Source organism: Columba livia, chromosome 2, assembly GCF_036013475.1.
Source record: "Columba livia isolate bColLiv1 breed racing homer chromosome 2, bColLiv1.pat.W.v2, whole genome shotgun sequence".
Classification (NCBI taxonomy): domain Eukaryota; kingdom Metazoa; phylum Chordata; class Aves; order Columbiformes; family Columbidae; genus Columba; species Columba livia.
The window spans coordinates 57385286-57407180 of record NC_088603.1 but is presented as its reverse complement, the minus strand read 5'-3'; the positions used below and the strand labels follow the sequence as shown (position 1 = coordinate 57407180).

General features: G+C 42.7%; 1 protein-coding gene across 1 annotated transcript in view; it reads left to right on the top strand.

Moving 5' to 3' along the window:
* The first annotated feature begins 9920 nt into the window (after window positions 1–9920).
* Window positions 9921–21895, top strand: part of EGFR (epidermal growth factor receptor) — a 163075-nt gene continuing 151100 nt past the window's right edge. The window contains exon 1 of the mRNA XM_065052104.1: window positions 9921–10629. Within this exon, the coding sequence (XP_064908176.1) occupies window positions 10527–10629 (103 nt within the window). The 5' untranslated portion in view covers window positions 9921–10526. The remainder of the gene's footprint in view (window positions 10630–21895) is intronic.

The following is a 21895-nucleotide window of genomic DNA, read 5'->3' as shown; positions in this document are numbered from 1 at the left end:
TTGAAGCATCTATACCAGCTGAAACCATGGAGTTTGTTGCTCACAGCCTCTGTTCTCCCCACCCATCCCACACATACAAAGGAAGGGCCTCCCCAAGCTCTTTTAGCCAGTTTTAATCCTTCCTAGAAAATGAAGTGTCAGATGTTCATATTGATGTAGTGGTTAACTAGCCAAGGGTAAGGACTCTTTACTGGACTGGCTTGATTCATACAGCATGCCTCACCACATCAGTAATACTGAAAAGAGCAGCAATGCCAATGCTGTACCTCATGGACTTTGCCATCTTTCTATTTCAGGGATTAAGCTTCACTTAAGAAATGAGAGTGCAGCGGTTGCCTAACAGCAAACACCCTCTCAGATATACCAAACCAAAATCATGGTGAAAGGTCAAGATTTTAAGAATATTTATCATTCCTAAATCCTGCCCTGGCAGTAAAGCACGATCTAGTTACTGAGTTGTTATTCTTAAAAATTATCTAGCTACTTGTGCTATTTGTTACCCGTATTTTACAGAGCAGGTTGGGCTCAGACAGACTTACAGCTTAGAAGCCCTGGCTCCTACTTGAGCATCTAATTTTTCAGGCCACACAGAGAAATTTAACTCCTTTAGGATTTTTTTCCTTTTTGAACTTGTGAGACGCAGAGGTCTTCCAGAAAGGCAGTGACAAGCTTTCACTTGTGTTTTTGAGACTTTTGTATTGTAATTCTTCTTTTTTCTTTGGCATCTTCTCTCTACTCACAAAAGCCTGGCATTCATGTATGGTCAGTCTTCTGGTTCTTGAGAAACTGCAACTGAAACACGACCTCCGTAGTTTCCTTTCCCAAGGGAAGTCCCTGTGAGCCGGCAGCCAACTCTGTAGGGAAGTCCTTTGACTTCTGTGTGGGCTTGTTCAAGTAGGCTTGGCTTCTGTTGCATTTTATGTTAGCTTCAGGGGTGAGATGCAGAGATAAAAACAAAGGTCAAGATCAGATCTGTGAATGACAAACATCAGGATCGTGCAGTGTGTATGCCTCTCCCATTAGCCATAAGAACTTTGGTAACTTTGGACCACACTGATGTCCTGATATCGTCTCTTTAAACTTAAAAAAAAAGCCTTGAGAGAGGGTTCAGGCATACTAGAGTGTGCTCCAATTCAAATAAGGTCATGGAGTTGCACTCTCTAAACCTGCCATTATTACTGAGGTGCTAGCAGGGATATTAAGGGTACATTTTATCTGTTTAAAGTCAGGCAATCGAACCTTCTTGCCAGCTCCCGATTTTTAAGCGGTCACTTAGATTCATGCAGTTACTCCATCTATCAGTCCCCATCCCTGTTAACTAATTTTAACAAAGTTCCACAGAAGAGTGAGGACCTCGCAAGCCCTGTGAAACCTGGTGGTAGGTAGAGCCAAGAGGTTGCACCCTCAGCAGCTATCTGTTCTGTCGCCCGCAGCCCACATGGCCAATTAACATGCATACATCTCCATACCGGCTGCCTCTAATCCAGCTGGTGTTGCAGGGCACAGGGGGTTATTGCAGATGACAGGCAACAAAAAGAGAAAAGTGACATTTTTTCTTTTTTTTTTTTTAAATGGACTCCAGTAGTTCCACTTCTGAGAGACACGGGCATTTGTTTTCCTTCTGCTGTGATCATACAAAGAACAGGCAAGATTTTAAAATACTCAGCCATTTGCAGACTCATCTGCAATTCCCACAAGACCCTCATCTCAAATTAATAGATTAGGCAAGGCACATAATGAAAAAGCACTCATTCACCCAAATAAACCAGAAAAGCCAAAGTATTGGTTTGCATGACCTTGCTGGGTGAGTGAGGGCTAGGTAATGTAGCATGAATACACAAAAGAAGAAGATTACTGAAGTTTAAATAGATAAAACCTTGAGGAAGCTTGAGATGATAAATTTCTGTCTTTGGAGGAAATTAGTTTAAAAGGAAAAGGACCTGGTTTAAAATACACTTAAAGTATCAAATTGCATGTATTTATGTCTAAGTCGCTTTCCCACTCCCACAGACTGGGAATAGAAATTGTGGTCCTTGCTTGCCTCTTTGAAAACTGCAGCATCAGTTCTTTTACAGTCAAATAAGCAGTGAGGTCAGGAAGGAAGCGGCTCTGAAGGAGTTAATGCTCTTGCGCTGGGTCTCATTTTTTAAATGAGTTGGGTCTCTAGATCTGCAGAAGTGGCTGGGAAAGGAAGTAATGCATAAAATCAAATGATGAGGAGCTTGTAGTTGAGAAGCTAGTTATGAAGATGGGGTGATTGAGAGTGTGAAGTAGCCTACCCAATCTGATCCATTTAAGAAAAAAAAAAATGACAGGAGACTGGTCGCTTTATTCTCATATATCCCTGGGCTGGTTTATGGTATGCTTTCTATTACACCAGGATATTGTGTTCTTACCAGCAATGTAGGATATCACACACTGGTAGCTGGGGGTGTCCCATGGAGGTTGGAGCGTACACATGGAACTGATTAGAGGTTCGCATCCTCTTGGTGGCAAATCACATTGGGATTTCAAGGTCTGAACCTGAGTTTGGAGAAGAGGAAGCTGTGGAGACAGCTATATCTTAATTGCCTCTGGAAGGTTTACTGAAATGCTCAGAGAATTGCTCATCTGTCTGAAAAGAAAGAGAGTACTGCCATCAAAGCTGCTGGGAGCTCAAGTGAATACCAGGGAGTTGAGATCAAACAGATATCCTGAGGTGTGCTGGGGACCATGTTGCAAACAGGAAGGAAGAAAAAGCTCAGGGCATTCAGGTGACCCCTATAAACCACTCTTAGTAGCCATGGTTTGACAGCAGCTTAAACATCATGTCAGCCCTTGATTACTGGGCTTGTGGATTAGCTAATTTTCCCTCAATCCAGCAGCAGTACCAAATTTCTAAGGATGCAGTGGCCAGCCCTGGCTTCTGCCCTGTGTACCAGTGGATTGCAGTCAAGGGTACCAGCAAAGACAAAACAAGAGAAAGGGAAATAAGGAAGATGGTAAACAAAACCCATTTTTAGAAGCATTTTGATATGGATTGGGAGTGTGCTTTCAAAGTTGATTCCCTTCATGACATGGTTTGGGGTGCACAAGTTGTGTTTCTTCCAGATTCAGCTGAATTGGAAAATGTGCTCCAGGGCCACACATAGCACACTTCAACCAGAAATGGGCATTCATTCCATAGGTTCACATGAGAAGCAGTCTGAACTAAAACACCCAGAAATGCGTGCAGTGAGGATGTCAGGGCCTCTGTACCAGCTATTTTGCTCCTCTGTACCACCTGTTATGCTCTACAAATCCAATCCTCCAGCACCACATTACTTGCCCAAATCTCAGTTTTTAAAACTGCACATTACTACACTGATCAAATTGCTGTAAGGCCATCCTCAGGGGCATTTACATTGGCTCCTCCTCATTGGAAAATAAAGATGCCATTGCTGGGAAGTCAGACACTGGAAGACCTCTCTGGTCTCCAGAACCTCCTCTTCTGCGAAGTCATATTTGGTGACGGTCTCCAACATGGTGCAGAAAACATCTACTTGAGAAGGATTTTGGAATGTAAAGATATGATAAAGTGAAAAAGGCAACTGGTTGTCTGGCCATGTCTTATAGAATTTGTTTCTGCATAGTGGCAATGTCTCTGGGAGATAGGTTAGACTAATCATATCGAATTGCCCAGCCTTTGCCACATGCGTCTTTATTATTTAGTTATGCAGTGCTGAATAAAATGTAATAGATTTTTTTAAACATGATGATTTATTTTGCTTTAAATAAAAAAGACCATCTCTTCTGCAGCTAAAATGCTTTGGAGACACAACCTCAACTTACATGACACAAAAATTAATTTCCCATTCTCTTCAGTGACAGCTTTGCTACTGGGCCAAGTTTTCACATGGAAAATGTAAGGTAATTATTTCAATGACATATCTCTGGAGTCATAGAGAAGCAACAAACAAGGAAGTGTCTATAATTGTTAGGGTACTTATTGTCCTACAGAGCTGGGAGAAAAGAACTGATGATCACCTTTGCTTTTTTTTGGCTAGAAAGGAAAATTTCCTACTGAGATATTCTCATTATTAAATGTGTGCATGCTGAGATGAGTAAGAAACAGAACTGCTGACTTTGAAATGTTAGGAAATAGGTATGACCATGTTCATATTGGTCAATTATGCAGGGAGTGTTCCCTGCACACTATGCTAGATCATCTGTGCTATTCATTTGTACTAACAGTCCCAGGCTAGGATGCTAGTGTTCTCGCAAACACGGTTTGAGAGGTCAAGGTTTGCTCCTGGGAGGTAGTTTGGATGCAACCACACCAGTCTGGAGGTGGAGTTTAACATTTTGGTGGACCCAGGCTGCTCTGTGGGAATTCATTTACATGCTGGAGAATGACCCTGAAAATGTTGAATGACTTGTATAGTCAACCTCTGCATGTAGTTGTTTTAATTTGAGTAACATTTAGGAGTTGATGTAAAAAAGTGAGTTAAGACAGAGATACCTCCATAATGCAAAATAAGGAGTGTATATAAGGAAAGGCTGACTTCTTTTATATTCACTAGCCCAAATAAGGACTGGTAGCTGCAGTTGTTTAGGAGAATCAGGGTGTTGTAATCTCTTATCATTCCTATCTGTGTCCGCTTTGGATGCAAACAGCAGGAGATGGCTGAAACCCCCTTAGCCGCACCCTTGATGCAACTCACATTCTTTGTGCATTGACTCAGGGCTATCAGCTTTCCTCACTCTCTCTTTGCCCATAGATTTCGCAGCACTACAAACACCTGAGGAGACAGTATTTTGAGCAGCTTCTTGCTATATTTGCACATGGTATTGAACTTTGGGTGGGAATTGGGCAGAGATAGATCAAAGGAAGGGAAGGGTGAGGATAAGCACAACCAGCCCCAGCCGACCACCACACCCAAGCTCATCTTTATGGCATTTTTCCTAAGGTGAAGTTTGGGGCATGTGCTTGTGGCTTTTTGTCCCTTTCTGTTTGCCACTGTGGACATATGTGGTCTATGACAGCCTATTCAGCAGGTCAGGAATTAGGCAAGCAAAGGTATAAAGCTCCTTTCATTGTACAGAACAGACAGTGAGAGTAATGCAATTTGAAATATTAGTGTTTACAACCAGAGACATAGCATTACTAGTAACCCATCTTGAAAAACTATGTGGTGTGATCTGGTGATGTTAGGTTTGCTTCTACTGACATCTGATTTATTGACAGCATGTTCAAACTGTATTTGCTGCAATTATGTAGAGATGTATGATTTCTGTTTGAGCAAAAGAGTATGTGTAAATTCAGCATGTCACCCTAACAAATTGCAGAAATCAGGCAGAAGCTTCTCTCTATGTAGGAAGCTACTGGACTGTTTAGTGACATATATTTTGTATATAACATACCTCATTCCATCACATTATAAGTCTTTATATCCTTACCCATATAAACTGTAAAACTTAGGTAAGAACGCAGTAAGAAATGCTTAATTTCAGGATTTCTTGTGAAAGTATGTGAAAAACCACCGTAGCCCCTACAGCCTCAACATTTCCTGTTGAGCAGGAAATGTATCATACTCTTGGAAATGGTCTATTAGATGGCAATATAAATGCCATATTCCCCAACAGTTCAGCAGAGATTTTGCAAGAGGGGAAATAATAACTATATGGGAATTAAAACTACATACTTTTGTCAATATGGTACAGTTATTCCCATGATATCCTGATAACATCGTTCAGTTTATGTTATGAATTGTAGTGTTTCTCTCCAATATTGAAAGAATTTGCTGTACCCTTTTTTGTTTCTTGTAATTATGTTAGATGTTAATCAAAACAAACAAAATTATTTTTGTTTTTTTGTTTTCTGCTTTGTACTGGACAAAAATTGGAGGTCTTCTCAAAGAGAAGCCATAGTTCAGAGAATAAATAGCTAGCACTTTCTCCTGTGCAATGACTGGCAATAAGATCTTTGGGTACTAAAACCCAGAACAGCCACACAGGTTTTATTTTTATATTTATTTTCTTGCTGCCTACTTTCTTTTGTGAATAAGCTGATGCTGCAAATCCCTATTAGAGTCTAAAACATTTTAGCAGTCTGTTTCTGAGTTAAGTGAAGCTTCCCTGAAAAATGCAGCACTGAACTTTGTGACTGAGATGACAAACGAAACCTGGACATAAAAAGAACTCCTGAGATAAAACCATGGTCACATGTTGAAATCTACTGACTGTGCAATTTAGTATAATTAAGGTTTAATTCCAGCAACCATGTGTGTGTTGGTCTTGTTCTTTCTAAGTGCTGTTATACAAACAGTGTTAAGAGGAGAGAGAGAAACCGGTGTGTAAAAATACGTACATTTTCATAAGGGACACTCTGTAGATGTGGCATGATACAATGTTTAGAGCAAATAGCTCTTGAGTGATAACGCTAGCTCTGCCACTACATTCTACATATATAAAACGGAAATGATGGCTACTAACCTGCTTTACAGAAGATTTGCGAAGATAAATTAGTTAATGTTTGTGCAATATTTTCAACATGCAAAGTGTCATAAAGCTCCGTGAATTATTACCTCAGTCTCTGCTTTAAAACAGCAGCGAGGAGTCATACAATACAAACTATAATGCAAACTGCAATGTCCGTAATCTCAAACACCATGCAAATGAAATCTGAGAAAGCCAGATTGTAAAACCCTGCTAATTCAGCTCTACATAATTTCTTCTCTTCCAGTAAAAAGCCTGCCCTTTTCAAATCCCTTTTGCAACATACAGAGAAGAGCTGTGCTGCCATCGAGTAATAGTTGCTGGTTAATTTTTTTGGAGGGGCAAATGCTGACCCACTTCTTAGTGCATAATGAAAACCAAACCTTGTTGTTTGTTGGTTTTTTTTTTTCCCTTGCTTTTTCAAGGAAAGGACCCGGCAGCAGGGATTTCTTTACTCTTGAAAAGATTTTGAGATTCTATTCTGTTTTGAGGGTATGTGGAAGACATAGGAGAATTAATCCTGATTTTTCCACTGATAGGGCAGTCATCTATTCATCCTCTATTAGTTCCTTCTCTCTATGTGGGGCAAAGTAACAAGTTCAGCAGAGCAGGCAAGCGGTGGTGAGCAATTGCAGTTCAGTTCTGCCATCCAGTAGAATACTCATATGAGGGAACTACCAACTTAAATGGACTTTACTTCATAGGTCAACATGTTTATGCTTAATATACAGAAGACAGGAGATGCATACATACTATAAAGCAAGTCAAAAGAAAGCTGAAGCAAGATGTTGCATTTAGTGCGATATTCTCACTATGAACCATCAATTTAAAAAATGGTGGTCAAAAGGTTGGCCTTTGTCCTGAACCTTTGATCCGTGCACACATGCAGCTGGTAATAAAAGTTTTGCAATATGAATATTGCATGCCCTTGGCAAAATTCAACTCAAAGGAGTTATACCAAGGGCAGTCACTGCGTATGTGACCAGCTGCTTAAGGAAAATGTCACGTTTGAACTGAAAGTGTCTCAGAAATTTTTCAGTTGTGTAAAAAGGCCTGAAAGCCCTGCCTGTGATCATAAGCATCTCAAACCTCAGTCTTAGAGTCTCTTTATGTATCTCATGACCTTGGCAAGTAGATCACAGATGCCATGAAAGTAACACATTTGTGCTCAAAAAGGTGGGAGGACGGAATTCATGGCAGCTTGCTGCACAGCCCCTTCAGCAGTACTGCACTGCCAGCAGCAGCTCAGAGTCTCCTGTAGTGCATATCTGCAGTGTGGGAAAGCAAATTTAAATGGGAATTTGCCTCGTCTTCCTTTGCCCATCATGTCAGGAATGAAGGGTTTAGTTACGATTTAATACTTAGTTTAATGTGCATTTATGTAAGGACAGTACATGATGGGAGTTGAAACAAGTCTGATGTTTCTTCGCAGTATAGCAGGTAGAATCACAATTGCATGAAAAATTCTGCAAAGTGAGTATTTGTTCTTTAGCATGTTAGGACAGGTCTTGGACAAGTTTCTCCAACAAGTTCATTTGCCAAAGATGTGGTGGTTTGTTTTGGGGTTAGTTTTTTTTTTTTTTTTTCATTTGGTTGTGATTTTTTAGTTGTGTTTTGTTTGGGTTTTTTTTTGTTTTGGTTTGGGTTTTTTTCCTATGTTTATTTTGTTTTGCAGTTGTGAACTTGAATCCTTTCTTTTTCTAGATTTTAAAAGGTCGATGCTCAACATGCCTGTCTAGGGGCGCATGGTTTTATTTAGTATTTATCTACAGAACTGATTTAAGGTTAATTTCTTGGTTGTCTTAATTGTACTTCCTGTCTCATAATGTAAGATGCCATAATCAGTGTGGGCTGAGGATGCCTTGCAAATCTTCCCTCCCTATAAGCTGATTTTTTTTTTCTGGTTCTCTCATTTTTAAAGATCCTCCTATTTGTTTAAATAAGTGAAAATTAATCATATACAGATAATATTTATGAAGTTGCATTGTATGAGCATCTTTGAAGCAAACTGCATTAATATTGTATTGTAAGCTAAGATTCTACCCTCAGTTACAACGATGGATGTTAGTAATGTCTGAGTTTGGTTCAAAGTACATCTTTCACATTATTTACAAAATATAAGCAAACCAGAATGTCGGCTGTAGCATGCAAAAGCTGACTTGTGACCCAATTAATGATTACAGGCATGGCGGGATGATACATGGCTAAAGGCATGTGGTCAGGCATAGGGATTTGTGCTAGGATAAGTAAATGGGATGGTGGTTTTCTCTCCTAGTTAGGACAGTAACTAGTTAAACTATCAGAAAAAGATTGTACAGAGGAAGTTGACTGGTAGAAGTAAAGTAATGCATCTCTCAGAGGACATGCATCACAGAGGAAAGTCAAGATACACTCAGTGGCTATTTTGCAATCCATTGTGTTCCAGCACCCTGTGATAGACACTAGCATTTAGCACGTAATCTCGCAAACCTCATGGCATTACAGATGTTACATTCAGTTTTGGATTTCCCAATTAATCATAACAGTTTTAAGGCTTCTTTGACTGCATGACCCAAGTCTTCACAAAAGTTTTATGAAGAAATTACCACCAGCGTTTAACAAGTCTGAGTGTTGAATCATGATTTACTCGGTGAGATTCCAACCCTGACAACTGACACTTCTATGTCCTATTTACATGTCTGAGTGACAAGACAGTGCTTCCTCCCACTTTCCAGAGGAGCAGCCTGTTAAAAACAGCGATTGTAACCATATTTTACTGCATACTGAATAGCTTGGGTTTGCCTCTTGGGGGCAAAGCTGTTGCAGGGGGAAGGAGCACCATGCTCATATTTTTTTGCTTAATGTCTGTGGATGTTCCTGGACATCCTCAGAATATCCTCAAGAACACTTGTGTGTTTATTAAGTAACTTGTTACGTTGAAGAAGGAGCACTTTCTCACTGCTGGTGCAGGAGACTAGCAACGGTATGTACAGATATGTACTCTGTTATCTTTGTGCTAAAATATGTGTAGAAACAGTGCAGTTTTATTTCACACGCACACCTGGTCTTGCAAGCATCTGCGGTAAAATGACCAGAAGGAGAACAGGACTGTTCACAAAGAAGCCAACTGGGCTCCTCAGCTTTCGGAGCAGCAGAAACGAGGGCCAGAGACCCGGAGATGCGCCCCTGGAGAGCAAATTTAACCTCCGGAGCCGCCTCGCTGCTGATGCTTCCAGAGAAAACGTTTCTATCTTCGTTGCCTGTTCACCCCTCCCTGGGAGCTTCAGGGACCCTGGGAAACGGGATGGGACAGAGTTTCTGCTGCAAAACACCCCGAGGCACCCGCGCTCCCGCACAGCCTCTGCCCCCTCCCGGGGGAAGGCCCGGCCCCCGGGAGGGGACACGGGGCGGTGGGGGGAGTGGCGGAGGCAGTGCCAGGGCCACGCCGCTTTTTTGCGAGCAGCAGAGCAAATACATGTTCATGCTTTCAGCAGCTGCCGGGCAGAAGCCGCCAGGAAGCGAAGCATCACCCCTCCTCCCTCCCGAGCAAGGAGGGGTAGCTAAACTATCCTCTCCCCACTCACTCCTCCTCTCACCCTCTATCCCGGGACAGGTGGCGGGTCCTCCCCTTCCCCACCTGGGCGGGGAAGGCGCCGCCGGTTTCTCCTCCTCTCTTCTCCTTGCTTCCCGCCCCATCCTCCTCCTCGGCGTCCCCAGAGGGAGCCCCTGCGCTCCGCGGCCGGGCCGAGAGCGCAGCCGGGCGCGCCCCGTCCCGCAGCCGGCTCCAGCAGCTCCGCAAGCCCCTGCGCACCCGCCGCCGCCTGTAGCAGGAGGAGCAGAGGGAGGAGGAGGAGGAGGAGGAAGGCAGCCCGCCCGCAGCGGGGCACGCACGTGTGCGCGCAGCTCTCGACGGCCGCCCTCCAGCATGCTGCGCGGAGCCGCGCAGGGCAGAGCGGCGGAGAGGAGCTGATCGCGGCCGCGGGAGAAGAGCAGAGCACAGCAGAGGAGAGGAGAGGAGAGGCTCAGTGGAAACCTGTGCGTCTGCCCCGTCCGACCCCGTCACCCCTCTGAGGGAGCGGTGGTCCCGCAGCATGGGCAGCCGCAGCCCCCTCGCCGCCGGGCCCCGCGGGGTCGCTGTCCTGGTGCTGCTTCTGGGGCGCGTCGCCTTCTGCTCCGTCGTGGAGGAAAAGAAAGGTAGGGGGGCTGTGGGGGTCCCGCCGCCGCTTTGCTGGCTGAGCCCCGTGGGACCGTGGGAGCCGGGACGCGGGCGCCGACGCGCCGCGGCCTCCTGCGGGGAGCGGCGGAGGGAAAGTCCCAACTACTTATTTCCTTGAAAAAATGAAAAAAAAATAAAAGGAGAAAGGGAAAAACCCTAAACGTATAGCCCTCACGCAGCTCTGGCTTCCTGATTCTAGGCTTATTTTCTTTTGTGGGGGTGGAGGAAATAAAGGGAATAAGCCTTGGCACATCTCATCGGTTGTGCCTCTTTCCTTTCGTGCCTTTTTCTTCATCCTTTCCTCCCGTTCTCTCCTTGTCCTGTCTTTCGCCGCGGCTCTCTCCCCGGCCGGGCGGGGACGGCGCGAAGACCGGCGGCGAAAAGCCGCGCAGCCCCCTAGTAAGTGCCGCTCCGGTAACCCCCGCCTGGCGCTCTGAGCGGGACACCTCCGCTCGTGCTGTTAAAAAAAAATAAAATACGTGTATATATATATATATATATATATGTATACACCTGGGAAGGGGAATGCGTGTAAAGAGGGGAAACTTCATGTAGGTTCTGGTTCCCCTGTTATTAAAAACAGGAGCGATTTATTCCTGCCTGACCCAGCGTGAAGAAGCCGCCGTCCCGACTCCGCCGGCGCTGTCACCCCGCGCAGTGACCGCCCAGCACGGCGGTGCGTGGGAACGGCGCAGAGCGGGCGTCTGCGGCCCCGGTCGTCTGATAGGGCTGGTGGTTTGGGGTGGTTGTGTGTGTGTTTTTTTGTTTGGTTGGTTTGTTGTTCGTTTGTTTTTTGTGTTTGTCTTTATTTTATTTTATTTTTTGTTTTGTTTTGTTTTCCTGAGAAACTGGTTTAGAGGGTGAGAAAACGTTTCTGGCTGGTCAGATCTGTCACTTTTTCTCTGTGTGTGGTGTTCTCTTTTGTGAATTTGGAGAGCAGGCCCCGGCTGCTGTTCCAGGCAGAGTGCAGTCCTCTTTATCTTGGAAATCTGCCAGCCAGGAAAAATGCAGATTTAAGTGGGTTTTTTTTACTTTCATTCTTTCTTTTTAAATAAAGAGCGGGAGAAGAGAATTTTTAGAAGGACCGATGCATGGCTTAAAGCAACTGAGTGAAGTCTTTCATGACTGTGGACAGTAAAACCATCCTGAAAAGGAGAAACACCCCATCTGAGAGAACTAGTTGCACAACCTTCAAAGAGTGGAGAGATTCTCTTGTTCCAGAAATCAAGTTCATACCTGTTGTTGATGTAACACGGGCAGTTTTTCTTTCCTGCTTTTCTTTTTTTTTCTCTCTCCCCTCACCCTTTGAAAATTATGAGAAGCAAGGTGACAGTATCTGCTGTGGTGTGTTTAAAGTCTTTTGAGATGCAGTCTCAAGTGCGCATGACTTGTAACATATATAAAGTGTGAGGAGAAATACTTGTTTGTAATGTTTAATTCTGTTTCTGATAAGAGGGTGCCAGTTATTTCAGGATTACTAAATAACAGCTGAGTGATAAACACAATAGAGATTATTCTCAGTATGTTCTGTTAGCAAGTAATTGTTGCTCTGAGGAGAGCTGGAGGCTCAGTGACCAAGAGGAGGGCAGAAGAATTTCTTCAAGAAGCATGAATCAATAGATTGATCTTTATTAGTTTCTCCCCACACTTGAGGATAAGCAAGAAAATAAGTCAGAGGTACAAAATGAAACGGCATTTGAGAATTGTGAGATACTGGCTTGAAGCAATAGGTCCAACAGGTAACAAAGCATGTGTATGTGGAGGACGTGCCTCCTCATTTAAGTGATGGAATCCAGCATTAAAATTCAGGGTAATTCTGGAAGTAAACATGCCATAATAAATATATGCAACATACTTGAGTTTTAAGACTAAATTCTGTGGATTTTGGAAGTTCAAACTGCATATGGAATTACACTTTAAAAATTTCGCATTTCAAATTCAAAATTTCTCCAAAAAGTGGAGATGCCTCAATTAAAAAAAAAAAAAAAAACAAACTAGGCTTAAGTTGTTTTTGTTAGAAGAATGTCAGAATCAACCTATAAAATCTGATCAACATAAGGTTTGAATGGAAATTTAAATACAAGTGTGCCTTTTCCCAAAACTTTACAATGAGTTCTTTGAATATGGATGAGAGAAAACTGGTTTAGTTATAACACTGTAGTCATTAAGATACAAAAAAAGCCCTAATTGCGCATATTCCAGAACCAAATGGCATTTCTGGAAACAGAAGTACATTCACTGGGATCAGTACCTGACTATCTACCTGCTCTGATGTTGACCCAGATTAACTGCAGTGGAACTAATCCGGATTTTCATTAATGGCCTGCTTGGTGGTACCTGAGATAAATACCTGTGACAGCCGGAGTGCCACTTACACAGGATGCATTTGACCCACATCCAGTTTTGTGTGTCAGTGCTTGGTGACAGCACTATGGTTAAGCGAACTGCCTTTTGTTGCTATATATTGGTTTCATATCTCTAGTTTTGATCTGTAGCTGCAGCCATTGTGGGATAGTGGCACGCTGCTCTGTGTTGGGAGCGTGTACGCAAGCATGCTGGGCAGCTCGGGGTAGCTGCAGAAGTTGGCTGCAATGGCGTTGAATACCTGATAGCTTACCTGGCTTTCTGGAAAACAAAGGAAAACTAAGTTCCTTAAGGATGTTGCAGTATTCATTTTCTCGTGAAATGAAAAAGCTCCATCTAATATCCTGTGCAGTGTTTACATGTGGACTGTGTGTGTACTGCTATTGTGCATTGCTGCCCTTTACATTTTTTGTAGGTTCTGCACTGTATGTTATTCCATACTTACTAGTGATAGACGTGCACAAGTAGACTGGTCTTTGTGGACTGCGTATGGCTTGATCTGGTTATGTGCAGGCATCCAGTGCCTTTTCAGGTGCTCTCCGATGTAACCTGGCCGCTGCTCTGTGGGAGCACAGATCTGGCACAAGATCCCTGTGAAATTTGCCCACTGGTGGGAGTGAGCACGGGGGCGTCTGCAGCTTGGTGGAGGAGTTGGCAGTGTCCTCAGCCTGACTGGTGCCAGTCACCAGGTCACAGCCAAAGGAGGTCTCTTACAGTACCTGTGTTCCTGCTACGCTGTTTTGTCATGCCTGTGTTTGCACTATCACTGATGCAAGTGGAGTTTTCTGTGTGGAGACAGAGCAAATATGTGTATGTGTGTGTAGGTATTTATTTATTATCTATGGTCTTGTCTAAGCACCCTTTTATTTTTCTTTCTCCTTGGTAAATGACTGAACTTTCTTCGGATTTGGAAACTAAAACAAATCTATGCAGCCTTAGCAGTGAATGCAGTAAGAGATATGGAAATTTAGGTATTGATACAGTTCAATTTGGTGAAATAATATAATTAAATAAGTAGTCTTGAGTATAGACCTGCTCTTACTGCAGTACTTCAATGTGTGAATGATTAAGAAAACAAAAAAACAAAGCGCGTCGTTAAGGGCAATTTCTGATAACCAGGGAAGGAAAGGTAAAGTGCCAGCAGTCATCTCCTTAATTTGGGCAATCTGCAAAATACCGTGACTGTGTGCAAAATAATACAAAAGAGATTGGCTTCTCAGCAAAGTATGTGCATGTGGTGAGCAAACTACATACAGAAGTGATAGTAGTAAATACAAGTGTGTTGTTTCTCTCATCCAGAGTATATTAAGAGATTTGCAGATAAATAAGAAATCAAGATCAATGCCCTGGAGACTTTACAATCAGAGTAGTCCGTTGTAATTCATTTGTTAATTTATAGAGACTTTCAGGGAGTGTCGCACATGCCATTATGGTCCTCAGGGCTGACTTTTGCATTTGGATATCCCTGTATCACTCAAATCAATGGGATATGCTAGCTTTAGCAGCAAGATAGATGACTAACCAAACCGGTTCCTTCAGAAGACGTCCTTATCTTCCTTTAGCACAAACTGCGTTTGCTTAATAGCTCTTCAGAAACAGGCCTCCTGAAAGGTCTGCTTCATTTTAGGCATGATGACAGTACCTTCATGGAATGGTGTGGCATAAAAACTGTTGAAATTGCCACAAACTCCTGGATCAGTCCAAGTTTTTGTAGCACATGTGCATCAGAGGGCACAGTCACTCTATATGTGAGCAGAGTATCCCAGGAAGAACTAACATATGTTCGAAATTAGCAGTCAGTGTGTTACAAGCATTGGCATTTACAGGTGCAAGAACTTGTGTCAAATCTCATGTTAGACTTGGATCTGTATTGCAAAAGTCCTTGTGTAATGCAAAGGTGGTTGTACTGTCAGAGAAATGCTTTGACTTGTGGAACTTTAATTGGAGGAGCCAGAATTGGCTGTATCCACAAAAACATCCTCTGGCCAGTTAGGAGCACTTTCTGAGGTTGTCCCAGCTGACAAAACTTATTAATTTAGATGATACAAAACAGAGGTGATGTCTTGTTCTGTACAAAGATGACCAGCTAGCTAGAGTAATATGTTATTCTGGAAATGCGTGAACTGCATTTCGCATCTTCTATTTGTGTTTATAATTTTGCAACACCCCATTCTGCTATACTTCTTGTGCACCCACTAGGGAAAAATGTGATTGTGTTGGTTGGGGCTCAGCTGGCACAGGAATTGCACTTAATCCAGCTAGGATTTTGCTAGTTTTAGCAGAAAGTGAAAGTTAATAGGAAAGGCAGCAGGGCTTTCATTTGCTCCTCAGTGGAAGGCACATTCTCGCTTTTCGCTTCCTGGATTTGCTCTGTATCAGTTGTAGAAGGTGTGTAGCCTCCGATGAATGCTCAAGCAGCAGTTATTGCTGTGACAGGGATAATCGCCTCCTTGCTCTCGCCTTGAGGTTAGCTTGAGCAACACGTCTTGCTGTAAGTGCAGTTGGCAAAGTTAGTGCAGAATTTGCCACTCTGGGTCCTAAACCGTGCTCCACCCAGTGCCTGTACTGGGGACAATGACTGAGCAGGAGCTGGTGCTTCATGGAGCTAAGGGGAGCAGCAGGAGGGCAGGACTGGTGATGAGAGATTAGCAGAGAGGCCCTCGCCTCTGGGATGCATCCTTTGAATGAGACTGATGTGGTGCCACACGTCTCCGGGTTCACATGACAAGGGTGGGATAAAAGCTGCCTTGGAAAGCCCTTTGTTCCTGAGGACCACTGCTGTTCATACCTGTTCATCTGGAGGGCTTGTGAAATGCATGAGGACATCAGCAGTGAGCACTATGGATTTCTCAGCTTTGTGTAGGTGGAGGTAGAAAGTGTTCAGGTGAATTATTTTGCCAGGAGCTAATGGTACACAGTGCGGGAATCCACTGCTCAGCTTTTTGTGTGGGCTCTGACAGTTGTTGTTCAGCTTGGTACAGGACATGCTGACCCTGTAACATACATATTGATTTGACCTTCTCCTGTGCCACTTCCAGAAACATTTTATTAGTAGGTGCAGTATAAGATTAAGATAAGTATCTTTCAAGCCCATTCTGGTTTTTGATGTGTTACTTCTTGGCTTCCAACTGCGGCAAACGGGACTGTAATACTTTTTTTTTTTTTTTTTTTTAGGGCTGAATTCTGCTGATCTAACAGTATTGAGTAACAGTGTATTTTTTTTTTCTTCAGCAATAGTTGCAGAACGTTTGGCATGAATATGGGCAGCAGAAGTCATTTCTAAAGGAAATGTGGAAAAAAGAGATGTACTCCTCTGTACGGAGAAGCTGTACCAAAATAAATGTCTATTCCCGCTGAAGCTAGATGGTTATTTATTAAGACTATGACCTGACTTCATAGTCTGTCCCAGAGGGAGAATGTGTAGGTGTGAGTCTTGTGCTTTCTGTGCTTAATAATGTTATTGAGGGTTGCTCACAGGGAAGAAGCACGAGAAACCCACTTGTGAGGTTGTGTGTTTCAACAGGAAATCTTTCTGATGACCGGAGTCAAAAGACAAAGCCACATAGGTTGTCCATTGAGCTAAGTACACTTGCTACCATACTGCACCTTTTGAATTGTTTTTTAAAGAACAGGAGGCATTGCTAGGAGACACCAGGTCTGGATTTATGTAGCCTGTAAAGCCGTGTGAGCTTTCGTTTTGAAGTTTTAATGCAAGGTGTGTTTTGCCTGTTGACAGATCCATGCAAGGCAAATGCAAAGTTCCTCCTTCTGCCAGCATGCCTTCTCCTGCCCAGCACATCTGCGTACATGAAAGTAAACATCTACGTGTTCACATGCATGTCGTACTATTAGAGTGCATCAAACCATGGGTGGGTTTTGTTTGTTTTTGTGGTTGAAGAGGAGGAAAAAAAAAACAAATCAAACCAAACTAAAAAACCCCCAACAAACCAAAACACAACCAAAACAAAAACAAAAACAAAAAAACTGGAAAAAAGAATCACTTCCAATCAAACTGCAACAAGTATGTCAGGGTGATTCTAGTCAAGGGAAGGGAAAAAAAACCCAACAAAACACCAACAAAAAACCTCAGTTTTAAAATAATCTGGAAGATTAAACTGAACCCAAGACTATTTCTTTTCTTTTAAAGTTGGATAAGAAGGAAAATGAAATGCTGTTTGAAATGAAAATTTGCAAGTTTATTTTGAAAATACCAGACCACTTGATTTTCTTATGTCTCCCGCCCACTCACTTTTTTGGCCAAGTCCTGTTCTCTGAGTTTGGCCAAGTTAATGAACTAACTTCAATTCGCTTCTTCCTCCACTGAAAAACTAAAGGTTTGAGGGTGGAGTAAACTGTCATTTGAATACACATAAATATCTCTGCTCCAATTTGAGTGAACATTAAGTAAAGAGTCCAAAATGTTTGTGATCACTGTTTTCCATTTTCATAAAATGAAATAAAAATAATGAAATAATAGAAATAATGAAATATAATGAATAAATGAATGGGGTTTTTTTAAAAAACTTGGTATCCATCACCTTCCTGGCCTATGTGTTCTTGCTGCCTTCACCATACCTTGCTAACCTCTGGCCAGAGGAGATGCTGGAGGCTTGCAACCTCCTTGCAGGAGGTGCACAAGCAGGCCGGCTGGGGCTTTGGGCAGGCAGGGTGAAAGCTGCCGAGCGGTAGCAATGCCCCAAGGGCAGTCAGTGCTGCTGTGTGGGTTAAAAGCCTTCTCCTCCATCTAGCGGTTACCGCTCTGTGGTTCTTTTACCTTGCAAAGGTGCTGTGTGAAGAAGGGTGGGTAGCTGCCCTGGGTGTACCCTCCAGCTCCCTGGAAAAGCCATGAGTTTGCCAGCCCCCTCCATCCCAAACAACGCAAAAAAGAATAAATAAAACTATGCAGGACCAGCAAAGGCGGTTTTGCCAGAACCGCTCTGCCTGGGGTAGGTGGCTCCTCCCCAGGGTGTGGGGGCCAGCGGGGATGAGTGAGTTGAGTGAATTGGCAGAGACCATGTCAGGCGGGATGTTTTCTGGGGAAAATGTGGAAGAAAGGAAGAGAAGATATAAACCAGGTGTCTTGATGACAGGATAGTAGTATTTTAGCTCTGGCTTTTATGAGAAGAAAATTATCAGTTTGTGGGAACGGGGTTTGTGTAAGTTTGGTAATCAAAACGTGGTGATATAATCCCTGCCTTCCCGTCACCAGATTCAGCAGTAAATATGAAGATAACCAGAAAAGCTCTGGAAATTAGCCACTCCTGGCACTGGGGCACTGCAAGATCATGCAGCACTTCTCCTAGGTAGGGAAAAGTATTATTTTACCTATCGGGAGCCATGGGATTGGAGGCACAGTGTCTTTGAATGGTTGCCTGAGGCAACACAGCTGGCTGTTGGCCTCTCGCCCCATGCCCAAGCCAATAATAAACAGTGCCTGTAGTTGAAGGTAACCAACATCCTGCTCAGGGTTCATTTGCTAGCTTTGAAATGAAATCTCACAGAGAGCATCATTTCCCCTTTTTTCCTGAAGACCCTTCTGCATGTCCTTCTCTGGTGACAAGTCCCTTGATAGAGACTAGCTGTGGTTTGGGATGAGGTGACCCATGGCGGCATGTATCTGGCTTGGCTCCCTGTGACCCAAGCGTGCTCACTCCCTGTCTGTGGTACGGCTCAGCATGCCTGGCCCCTTGCTCCACCACCCCAGGGGAAGCCCCAGCACATCCTGAAATAACAGTGGTATGAGACAGTAGCTGCAAATCAAGGTTGGGTGTAAGCAGATGTAAAGTCTGAATTGTTTCCTAAATTATGCGTTCTACATAGCTGCAGCACAGTGGTGATGGCAGTTTTCATATTTGCAAGGCCTAACTTCAAACAAACACAAGCAAACAATAACAAAAAAAAATACTATAGCTGCTTCTGTCTGGGGTTATGTATCCTCACTCACGGTTAAGATCTGAGAGACATACATGCAGTTCTGAAAGCTGAACTGATTCACATCTGAGGTAGTAAACGTTTCTTCTTGAGAGTTGTGTACTTAAATTCTGCAATGTGCAGTCACGGCTGAATGTGCAGTTCCCAATTACTAAGCAATTCTCTGATATTGGAAATACCATTTTTTTTCATTGCATGAAATTAGAGTCTATTTTATTATTTTTCTTAAATTCTTAAGTTCAAAATGCTTTTGTAGAATAATTGTGTTTTCTGAAGTTCACTCGTGATGTAAGACTAAGGCAGGGTTCAAGAGAGAAGCTTGTTTTAGCAGTTGGTTCAGTTATTTCAACAATGCCTTTAGCAAAGAAATAAGAGGGTGTTTGCACAAATCGGTAACTAGTTCCCATGATTCAGATTGAATCACATAGCTCAAGTCATTTGAATAAATAAATGACTTCTAGTAAATGAGACAACCTCTGCAATTAGGATGGCATGCTGCATATTTCATGTTATTTATTATGTGGTTTTCAATAGATATGATTAAGTTGGGTTACACTTGGAATGCTAGGTGGCATTTCAACACAAGCCACTTAACCAAAGCTTACATAAAAAATGAGATACACATTTGTTCTGTACAGGTGGCATTGTACTGTATCTTCAAAACTTAAGTTTTCTTACTGATTTTCCACAAGCAGATACTTAACAGGGAAAAGGAGTCACTTTGCCAAGTGCACCTTTGTTTTCTTTAACTGTAGTGGGGAATGCTTCCCAAACTTTTGCAATTTGCTGCAATCTTAGCTTTGCTTCATGTCTTCCTGGGATATCAGCTCCCATGGATGTGCCATAACCAGAGATGCAGAAAACTGCTTTTCTCAGATTTGCTCATGGATTATGTGCTATCCGTGGTGATGTGCTTCATGGTACACCTCCAGCTTCTGCTGATGAGTTTGGACTTGTGACAAGAGCATTGTAATTTGGTGTAGAAGACAAGCAAGAAAAGGTCTTCTTGGCCTTTATTTCCTAATGGTATTATTTTGTAGTTTGTCTTAACTTTAAGTAACTGTATTACGCAGTGGAAAAATCCCATGTGGTTTTGGCATTGTAAAAGTAGTATTAAAAAAAATATGGTCACTTTACTACCCTGTCATAAGTGGTTATACCATCTACAAAGCAATGTTGATTAATTTAAGAAAATACACTCTGAGATATCAAAGGCAATACGCAGATTTGGCTGATGGTGCACTCTGGGGTTATGGAGAATAGGTAAGATTTGGGGACCTACTGTCCAGATGATCATCTGCTTTATTCAGGAGAAAATTTTGCTATCATGTTTCTTTCCAACTTTTTTATAATATATAAATATTTATATAATATGACTTTTTAATAATCTAAACGATATGTAAGACACTAGGGATACCTGTTTGATAAAAGAGCCTTTCAGTAGAGACCTTCAGTGCCAGATAAAAAATGCCATTTTGTGTATGTGATCACCATTTCTTCTGCAAGTGGAAGTTAGCGGTTCTCCTACCTGAAGGCATTGGTGCTGAACTTTGCACAAACTATGACTTTGGAAGCAGAAAAAAAAAAAAAACAAATCCTTTTTCTTTCCCTTTAATCGTTGGGAAGGGGAAGCTGTGGTAAGAGTAGGTACGACTAATGTTTTACAAGCTTGCTTCTCGTTTGTTAAATCTGAAGGTACAGAGATCATCTACTGGGAATGTGAGGACAAGGATTCCTTCTCTCACAAAAAAAATGGAGGGGAGTCCTCAAGTCCCTGAGTGCAACCCCATCACTGGTTGGATCAATGTTGTTGGAAACTACTGAGCAGGAAGTGCCTTACCAAAAAGCTGTTACATGTGTGGAGCTTTTTTTCCTCCTCCATTTTTATTGCAGCTTATTTCTCATGAATGGAAACTTGACATTCCCACTTTCTGAACGGGATTCAATTTGTTTTGTTGCTCTTCAGACTTGTTTTGCACTAAGTCCGTGCCCAATTTTTTTCACCCCTATTAAAAACAAACAGAAAACCTCAAGTGAAAAACTGATGAAACCAGAACAAAACAAACCAATTTTTTGGAAACAGAAGTGTTAGTTGGCAAAATCCGGAGTCTGGAAGCTGCTTTGTCAAACCTAGACTATAATTTAAGCTGTTTGGTCTCCATATGAACATGAGTTTTGCACCACAGAGCAATGTGGAGGACGCAGGGCCCTAGGTGTTGGCTAAGAGTTGAGAAGTGGTGGCAGTATGACTTTGTTTTCAGAGCCAACCTAAAGGAGAGAAGTCGCTCCCTGAAAAACAAGCTGTCAGAAAATCTAGTAACAGCCCCGTCTCCTCTCCCTTAGGCACTGATCCAGGTCTTTCCCAATGAAGACCTGCACGAACATGAACAGAAGATGAATTATGTCCAGGAAGAGTGTATGTCCCTCTTCAGGTTCAATATTTGAATTCTGGCTAGTTATCTGATCGCTCACAGTGAGATTGTCCTTACCAAGGTACAGCAGCTGACAGGGTGTTGATCACCCGTAGAAGTGGGCAATTTAGGGTCTGGCTTTGTAATGAAAGCCTCTCTAGCTGGTCCTTTTCTACTCATACATCCTGGGGACAGAGCACAGCCTTCCATTTAAAGTTTCACTCATGGAGCAGAGGAAAGCCAACATTAGAACTGAGCTGGTGCCTCTGTGCAGCAGACTGAATGAAGCACATGAGGCTTGCAAGGTGGTATCAACACTGTGCTTTGCCTATACTTTCATGGTTGTAGCATCTAGGTGGATATTGATGCCATTATCACTTCCCCAAAATTAATGGCAGAAGTGATAATGGTCTTTGGGAGTGGGAGCAGGGAGAAGTATTTCACAGCATATCCGGAAAGTCATGTTTATGCAAGTCATGTTTATGTTATGTGCTTGGCTTCTACCTATCTGGAAAGGAAGAAAAATAGTTGAGTTGCA